This window comes from Neomonachus schauinslandi, chromosome 4 (genome assembly GCF_002201575.2).
Source record: "Neomonachus schauinslandi chromosome 4, ASM220157v2, whole genome shotgun sequence".
In the NCBI taxonomy this organism is placed as follows: domain Eukaryota; kingdom Metazoa; phylum Chordata; class Mammalia; order Carnivora; family Phocidae; genus Neomonachus; species Neomonachus schauinslandi.
This window is the reverse complement of record NC_058406.1, coordinates 37,411,080-37,420,827: the sequence shown is the minus strand read 5'-3', so window position 1 is coordinate 37,420,827 and position 9,748 is coordinate 37,411,080. Positions and strand designations below refer to the sequence as shown.

At 43.2% G+C, this 9,748-nt stretch overlaps 1 protein-coding gene across 1 annotated transcript in view; it reads left to right on the top strand.

The window, feature by feature from the left end:
* Window positions 1-9,748, top strand: part of AGBL4 (AGBL carboxypeptidase 4) — a 1,445,284-nt gene that overhangs the window by 1,384,452 nt on the left and 51,084 nt on the right. Inside the window, exons 10-11 of the mRNA XM_021683893.1 lie at window positions 5,890-6,042; window positions 8,445-8,607. Of these exons, the coding sequence (XP_021539568.1) occupies window positions 5,890-6,042; window positions 8,445-8,607 (316 nt within the window). The remainder of the gene's footprint in view (window positions 1-5,889; window positions 6,043-8,444; window positions 8,608-9,748) is intronic.

The window sequence follows — 9,748 nt, the reverse complement described above, 5'->3', positions numbered from 1 at the left end:
GAGGGGGTAATGTCTTCCACGGTCCAGGGAAAGGGAGTGAGACTGGTGAGCATCCACTCAGTTTCTGCCTTACGTGTGAAGCTTGCATCAAAGTTAGCCAGATCAAGAGAAAACGTATTCCAGGCAGAGGAGATATTTATGGTGTGTAAACGTGGAGACAGAAGTCATGAGCATAGCAGGTCTGTGTACCGCGGGTGCTTCCACGGGGCTGGAGTGCCCAGCGTCAGACCAGAAAGGGCACGAGCCGAGACTAGATGGGGCAGGGACCAGATCACGCAGGGCCTTTCAAAATATTTGAAGGGGCTTACACTCTATCCTGTGAGCAGTCGAGAAATACAGAACAGTTTTAACTAGGGAAGTGACATGATTTGTTTGCATTTAAAAATATCACTCTAGAGCAGCGAGGAAACTGGGGAAGAAGCATTGTAGTTGCACGAGTAAAGATGATGGGACTTGGATCAGACATGGTCCCCGTCCTCAAAGAGCTTACAGACACACAGACATACTTAGCCAGATTAGGTGTAGAGCAACAAGTACTGATACCAAGACCCAAGCAAGAACCAAAGAACCACTTTTAAAATAAGGCTACCGAGGCAGAGTGAAGAGTTGCCACCTCTCCATGGTCACAGACTGGGTCAACGTTAGAACCAGAATTAGAACCCCTCCTCCTGCTTTCTTACTGGGCCCACACAGGTCCATGAAGCCAGGTTAGGTACAAACCACAATAAGGATGTTGTTGGAATTTGTATTTGTGATCTTCGGGATTCCCTGCAAAGTGCAGGGCATGTGTAGTGAAAAAGAAAGAGAACTTAGGCCCTATTCAGGTAAATATACTAGACTGTTTTTAACTCCAGCTCCAGCCCCAAGAACCTCAGAGTGGGAAGGGGTCTTAGAAACTAATCCTTTAATGTTGTTTTGGAAGTACTACCTGATGTGGTTAGACATGCAAAAGAAATTAGGTGAAAAACTGGGAAGGGGGCAGGCAGGAGATAGAAGTACTATGTACAGGTGGTAAGTTTACAAACCCCTTTCTTCACTCCTTCTTTCCAGGCATCCTGACCTCCTTGCTGTTCCTGAAACATGCCCAGTGCATGTCACTGTTGCATTTACTTTTCCACCTGGAAGACTCTTCCAACTGACAGACTCAAGAGTAACTCTCCTCCTCCATTCATGCTGCTGGTTTTCCAGAACCCTCTATTATTTTTTTTTTAATTTTATTATGTTGGGTTAATCACCATACATTACATCATTAATTTTTTCTATCCCACTTCTTTACTTTATTTGTCTCCATGGCACTAATGCCTCCTGACATCTTGTATTTATTAATTGATTTGTTTATTCCCTTTCTCTCCTCATAGAATATAAACTCTTTGAGCTCAGGAACTTTCTGTTGTGTTCACTGCTCTATCCCTAGTACCCAGCACACTCCCTGGTGCATACTCAATGCCTAGAACACTGTCTGACACATCATAGGCACTCAGTGATTATTTGTTGAATAAGCAAATGAAAATCCAAGAAAATCAAATGATAAATTATTACAAATAATAATGGAATTAGTGAAGTATTGGGTACAAATTATTATGTCAAGAACAAGAGCCTTTAGGGGTGCCTGGATGACTCCGTTGGAGGCGCATGCAACTCTCGATCTCAAAGTTGTGAGTTTGAGCCCCATGTTGCGTGTAGAGATTATAAAAAAATAAATCAACTTAAAAAAAAAGAACAAGAGCCTTTATATTTAAAGAACCATTAGTTAGAAGAGTTAATGGAAGAAAGCATCACATTTACATCAGCAAGAAACTGCCTTGGCATCAAAAAGAAACATTCATGGTCTATATGAAAACAAAACCAAAAACTTTTTAAAATTTCCTGCTGTACCCAAGAGAAAATTTGAATAAATGGAAAGTCATAACATATTCTTGGCTTGGAAGGCTCCAAGTCATAAGATTGATTCTTCCTATGGTAATACAAAAGTTTAATATGGTTATTGAGAATATTGACAGGGGTTAGGGGAGAAAGAAAGTTAAAAATCGAATTATAAAGATCATATAGAAAAATACATAAGACAGTACAGGAAAATTTGGGAAAAGAGGCATAATGAGGTGATAATAGCCCTTCAAATATTAAAATGCATCATAAAACACTAATTTGAAAAGATATATGCACCCCTATATTTATGGCAGCATTATTTACAATAGCCAACATATGGAAGTAGCCCAAGTATCCGTTGATAAATGAATGGATAAAGATTGGTTTAAATATGTATAGCTATAATGGAATATTACTCAGCCATAAAAAGGAATGAGTCTTGGTATTTGTGATAATGTGGATGGACCTAGAGGGCATTATGCTAAATGAAATAAATAAGTCAGATAGAGACAAATACCATACGATCTTCCTTTATATGTGGAATCTAAAAATCAAAACAAACAAGTAAACAAAAAACCAGAAACAGACCCATAAATATAGAGAACAAACGGGTGGTTGCCAGGGGCAGGGGATGAGCAAAATGAGGGAAGGGGAGTTGGAGGTACAGGCTTCCAGTTATGGAATGAGTAAGTCATGAGGAGGAAAGGTACGGCATAGGGAATATAGTCAATGGGATTGTAAGAGAGTAGAAATGGTGACAGATGTTAACTACACTTAAAAGTATAAAATGAAACAAGATACATTATAAACTTAACATAATTAAAACTGTGTAGTACTGACACATGAATAGATAAATGACTAGAACAGAATTAAAAGTCCAAAAACAAACCCAAATACATACAAAAAATGTGTATGGTAAAGATGACTTTTCAAGTCCGTGGGGGAAAAGATGCACAATTTCATAAATAGTGTGGGACAGTAAAGTACAATCCTTACCTCACAACCTAGGTCCATGTAAATTAAAATTGAAATGGAATATTTAAAGGTAAAAAGTGAAACAATGAAAGTAATAGAAGAAACAATGAAGGATTTCGACCCAGAAACCACAAAAGGAAAGACTGATAAGTCTGTATAAAAAATTAGCATTTAGAAATTTCTGGATGGAAAAAAGTACTAGTAGAAGTCAAAAAACAATGACAAGCTGAGCAAAAATATTTTTGTACTACACATAAAGACTAACACACTCCAGCTTTCAAAATGGGCAGATGAAATTAACACAATTCGTAGAAAACAAAATGCAAATAGTTCTTAAATGTATGAAAAGCCTAAACTTAACCAAGTAATAAAAGAGAATTATACTAAGAGAAATTCAGATTAAAACTAATCTTAGGGGTGCCTGGGTGGCTCAGTTGGCTAAGCATCTGACTCTTGATCTCAGCTCAGGTCTTGATCTCAGGACCGTGAGTTCAAGCCCCACATTGGGCTCCATACTGGGTGTGGAGCCTACTTAAAACAAAACAAAAGAAAAAACTAATCTTAGATATCTTTTTTCACCCTCCCACCAAACTGGCAAATATCAAAAAGTTTCATTCCACCCGTGTTGTCAAGTTAATTGCAAAAGAGACATTGTAATATTTTGCTAGAAATATAAAGTCTTTCTGAAGAGGTCAGTCTGTGAGTATTGATCGAATTGCAAATGCACAGGGGACCCAGAAATTCTGCTTCTTGAAATTTATCCTATGTATAATTATATATGTGTGAAATGCATATATTCAGAGTCAGTCACTAAGACATTGTTGGTAACAGGAAAAGGTTGGAAATCACTTAAATGTCTGCCAATAGGAGACTGGCTGAATAGTTTATATATGGCTATTAAAAAGAATGAAGTAACTGTTTATGCACTGAGAAAAAATTACCTCCAAGACATGTTAGGAGAAAAAAAGCCGATTTGAATAGTGTGTTCCGTGTGCCCCCATTTGTGTTTCCTGGGACGGCGGGGTTGGGTGGGGGATGGATATTTACTTGTTTGTGTTAAAGTATCTCTGGAAGGATGCAGGAGAACCTGATAACATGAGTTGCCTCTGGGGAGTGAAACCAGGTGCCTGGAGATTCGCAGGGGTGATAGAGAGGTTTCTCCCTATATATCCTTTCATATCTTTTTGACTTTTGAACCATATAAATCAATCAATATAATTTGCTGGTTATTTAAAGTGAAATCATGTCAGGTGCCAGGTGTCAGGATAGGGCAGCGGAAGCCACTTCAGAATGTGTTATCAGAAGAACCAGCAAATCAGCAAACAGCGCCCCCCTTTCCCAGCACAGGGCCAGGCCGAGCCCGACGAGGTCAGAGCAGCTGACTTCCAAGGCCCTCTCCAGCCCATGTCCAGAGATAGAAACTGCAGCTTTTCCTTACACATTTCTTAAGTCATCTCTCTGCCTCCTCCTCTCCTCGGCAGCTCATCAAACGCTCCGAGGAAAAGACAGACAATTGAAGAAAATAAAATTGCGAAGATGACTTTTATAGGGCTCCTGTTGAATCATTGTGTATTCCACCTCCAAAGCTGAAAATGATGAGTTTAATATCACACAGCACACTGCATCTTGTGTCTCTCCAAAGACAGCTTATGCTACCCAGAGAGTTGGGAGCTCGGCAAGACAAAATTTTTCACTCCAACTCAGAGGCAAATGAAATGACAGTCATCAGACCCACATTCTAGAAGGAACACAGTTTTCATTTGGTTTTAACTTCATCTGAAAGTGTCCCAAGGAGGAAGAATCCTTCCAAGCACAGACTTTCTTTCTTTCCCAGGAACACATGCTAGAAAGGGGATGGAAAGGTGGCCAGGTTTTGCCTTGGCCATTTCTAGAGTTGACCCGTTGACGGTGAGAAGTTAACTGTGCCAGGGGTCAGGCGACCTGGGTTTCAGTCTCAGTTATGCCAAGCTAGACAAGTTTCTCTCACACTTGGAGCCTCTGTTACTCTCAGAAAGGATTGTGAGGTATACATTGGGCTGATACATAGGAAGAGCAGGTCAGATTTAAGGGACATTGAAGATCTATGGGCCAAAAACTTCCCCGATTCTTGCCAGTACATTCTGGTGTCTGGACAGTCTCTCTGGAGTCATTGGCCCAGTCATTCTGCGTGCAGCTCCTGAGCGCCCTTCATGTCCAGCCACTGGACTCTTTGCAGACATCTCCCTACCTTCAGGGAACTCGTAGATGGGAATGTTTGCAAATAATACCATATCAGGGTAGGGAATGCCTCAAATATGTGTAAGTAGAGAGCAGAGAAAGACTGGTCAAAATCATCTTTACAGAGTACAAGGTATAATGGGTACTATTTTTTCCATGCCCAATTTATATATTATTGGGGAGCAGGTGGGGCAACATGAAATGAGGTTAAATAAAAGAATATGTCACATGTAAAACTCTCAGAATTGTGCTTGGCATGCATTCAAATATTCAGTAAATAATAGTAATTATCATTGCAGTGCTTGGTTCCCACTATAACTCTCTGAGGTTGGAATGAAAATAACCCATTTGTCAAATACAAAAGCTGAGACTCTTTGTAGGGCCACGATCTCCCCTAGGCTGCCTCAGCTAGAAATGGCCCAGTCGGACCCAAACCACAAGCAGGTCCAATATAAATACAATTGTGTTACCTGAAGGTATTTCTCATTAATCAGAAAAACAGAGTCTGCTAGTGCCTTTAGTCATGAATGTATCAACTGTTCTGGGTAAGCAACGTCCAACTTAAGCCAACAAAACCCTCACCACTTCAGAACTCTGAAGAGGGCTGCCAAAGGTAGTGTTCTCAGACCCCCAGGGCAGATGGTGTTAAAAGTGAGGGGAAATTGATGTTCACAAGTCTCACCCCCTCCAATTACACTGCAGATGAGTGCTAAATCCACTGACACATAGGCACAGCTCGGAAGGAAGCGTGCACACCACGTTTAACGTCTGGTCCTTTAAGGCAAGCTCTGTGACCCCAGACTTCTAATTTGTCATCCTTTCTCTCAACAGAAAACAAGCCTGGAGTTTTATATTGACATCCATGCCCACTCCACCATGATGAATGGCTTCATGTATGGCAACATCTTTGAAGATGAGGAACGATTCCAGAGGCAGGCCATTTTCCCCAAGCTCCTCTGCCAGAATGCTGAGGATTTCTCCTACGTAGGTCAAGAGTTCTCTCTCAGCAGCCCCCACCCAGCTCCCTCCCTTTCCTCTTCACTCAGCTCAGTCGGTTTAACATTCTCAGAACACCAGCTCCATGCCAAGCTCTGTGTGGGTGATAAAGATAGAGGTGAACAAGCTATGCCCATGTCCTCAAGCAGCTCCTCACCAGTCAGGGGGGAGAATCTTGGAAAAGACAGCACCTGGTCTTTCTCAGGAGCTGGGATTTGTTCAGTTGATGTGACCCCAGCATTAGCAAGAGAAGGGACTCACCAAGCACCCACCACACGCTGGCCCCAGCACCAGGGTCTGGGGTCTACTTTCTCCTCATCCAGCTCTTTTAGTAGGAGCCTCACCTCTCACTGAAGAGGGTCATGTGCCCACCATGCTCTCTCTCCGTGACCGTTGCTGGGTCTCGATTTCTTTGTCAGTAATTTGTGGGTGATCATGTTCTGCCTTGCCCGCATCATAGCTTCCTGGGGGGACAAAGGCAGTAATAGGTGGAAGAGGAGTCTGCAGACAGTGAAGACCTCAGCAGACCCCAGAGACTGGTTGTTACTACCCACCCCACATGCTGAGGAAGACTCAGCAGTGAGAATAATTTGCAGCAAAAAGCAATACTGGAAAAGGGCAAGGAGAGAAGATAAGGAGGAGAATCAGCATGTGGTGTGGGGACATGGGAGAGGTTTTGCACATTTTCCTTTGTTTTGATACTAAATCTCTGAGGCCTGTTATTTCCACGTGGCCAGAGGGGGAGAGTCCCACAAAGGTCATAGCAATTTCTGAAGTTGATGAGCTGAAAACTTCCTTGCCCATTGTTCCAGGCCTGGACATTAGTGGAGATGATGAATCTCTCCATGAAGTAAGATGCACTTTGAATCCCAGAAGTTTTGAATGCCAGGCCAGGAAAGGAACTGGCTCAGTCTCCTCCTTGTCCACTCAAGAGACACGTATGGCCCAGAGAAGTTTAGTATGTACAGCGAAGTCACTCAGCATTTGGTCGCAGAATCAAAGCAGGTGGCTCCCCATTTGCATCTCTGGGGTAGAAACAGCCACGCTTTTTCTGTAGGAATCTACGGGATGGCCAGCCCCAGGCTTTTTGAAACCACTGCAGTTTCAGAGCAGACTGTGGTCTCCTGGTCCACACTCCCCAAGAGGCTGGGCCACAGGCCTCAGAGACCCTCACAGGGGTGAGGTTCCTGGGGCAAACAAAAGGGGCTCAGTCTAGGAGCTTTATTTCTGGCCTTGCCTATTGATGTTCCTGTACTGCAGCCACCTTAAGAGCTCAAGGCTAGGGTCGAGGTCATCTGTCCTCATCCAGTCTCTGTCTCCCCTCTTCTCTGATCCTCAGTACCCGACTCTAAAATGATTTCACTGCATGGACTTCAAGATGTGACATTCTAATTTTCTGACCCCTTTCTTTATCTCAGAATTCATACACACACACACACACAATTTCTCTTCCTTTAAATGTGTCTCTAAATACCTGCCTTGTTTTGCTATTGTCTTTCTCCCTCTTTTCCTTCTTCTCTTATACCCTGCTTCACAAGACACACATTCTCTTATTAAAACCACAGTCTCTTTATTTACTTTGATCTTCACGGGTAAGCACAGAATGCCCCCTTTAACCACAGATGAGTCACCCTCACAATTCCATGAAAGAGATGTTATTATCATATCCACTTTACAGATGAGGAAACTGAGGCTAAACCAAAAAAGGCAAGTTGCGTAACCTCTCGCATATTTTTGAACGGAGGCCTTGAGATGCCAACCTGCTTTTTCTGTCCTCTCTCTGTCCACCACGATGGGTGAGGCCAACACCCTAGTGGAGAAATAGCCATGATCCCTACCCCCTGGTGATGTTGGGCTGGAGTTCAGCTGCCCCTCATGGAGAGAGAGCATTGTGAAGGAGTGTCGGGGTGTCTGGAGTCACTCAATCCTTGGTTCAAATCTGCTCTATCACTTGCTTGCTCCATCTCTGTGAGCTTCGTTGTCTCACCCAGAGGGGCAGAGCTGCAACACCTTCGTCAAGGGGTTATTCTGAAGCATAAATGAGATGCCATGTGGGAAACAACATTATAAAGTTGGAAGCCCTGCCCAAATTTTCATTTTTATTATCATCATAGTATCATTGCTCCTTGTTCTCTACTTTCCTTGCTCTATCTGTCCCCATTCAGATTCCCACAAATATTTGTTAAATGGCCGTTACTATCCAAATTTGGATGCTTTCTTCTAATTCTGTTTATTTCATCAGTCCCCACAATAATCCTGTGATGTGTGATTAACATCCCACTTTTCAGATGAGGAAGCTGAGGCCCAGATATGTTGTAAGATGTCCTCAAGCTCTGATAGCCAGCAGGTGCCCGGCCCTGATTCTCTCCTCCCTGCTTTGTCTTTACCAGTCCAGCACATCCTTTAACCGGGATGCTGTGAAAGCAGGAACCGGACGTCGCTTCCTCGGTGGGCTACTGGACCACACTTCCTATTGCTACACCCTGGAGGTCTCCTTCTACAGCTACATCATCGGGGGTACCACAGCCGCTGTGCCCTACACTGAGGAAGCCTGTATCCTTGCGAGTCTCCCCAACCCTGGGCCAGCCCACATCCTGCGGGGAGTATCCAGGTCTGGCAAGATTTAATGGGCAGATCAGGAATCTGGTCTCCAGCTCGGTGAGGGCTGACACTCTGGGGTGAGAACGGAGGCTGTTCTGCTTGTGGCACCTTTGGATTGTCCTGTTTGGCCCTTGCCCTTGTAATGGATACCCCCCTTCCCAGCTGCCTCTGCTATGGCCTTATGCTACTCCCATCTCTGTCTCCCCTCCACGCCCTCATGAGGGAGTGAGTCTTCTGCCATCTAAGGTATATAAGCACACAGGCTGGAGGACCATCCCTCGGGTTGCTGAGGAAGACCTGGGTGGTGTTGACTCCTCCTTCTAACCCTGAACATGTAAAACTATATCTTCTCTTTTCACCTCCCATCTTTTTATACTCTTGTCTTCTTTCTCTTCTCTGCTCAGCAGTTTTCCTTGTACCCATTTTTCTCCCCTTGTCTTCTCTCCTTCTAGCTCTATCTTCTGTGTTTTTATGTCCCCTCCCTCCTGGTTTCTCTCTTCTCTCCATCCTCCTTTCCTCTCTTTCTCTCCCTGTGCCTCCTCTCTGTCTGCCCTGGCTTCCTTCCCATCCTCTGTACATCTTTCTCTCTGCTTTGGCATTTCCTTCACCAAATTGCTTTTCCTCTTAACTTCCTCATAAAATTTCTCCAAAATCCCCCACACTTGTTATAATGAAGTTGGAGGTTACTTTCTAGCTTGCTTGACTTTCTAGGGATTATTTAGTCATTCTAGTTTCCTGGGTGTTGATTTTAATATCAAGGTCATTGCATAAGGATTGTGACAGATTGTGACAGTTTTTGTGTTCCTTTATCCTTTTGGTTTTGGACTGACCCATTTCTCCTCTCCTAACACTGAGTTTTCTTAGAGAAAGAATTATAGTTGATGGAGGAGAAAGGAAATGGATGATATTAACTCTTTCTCTCTCTCTCTTTCTCTCTCTCTCTCTCTCTCTCTCTCTCTCTCTCTATATATATATATATATATATATATATTCTCTCTCCCCAGAAGTAGAAGTGTTCCTTTTAGACTTTTTCAACCTTGGTAAGTGTTTCTGGAATTCCTGCCATACTCTGTACAGGAAAACCTCCCTTCTG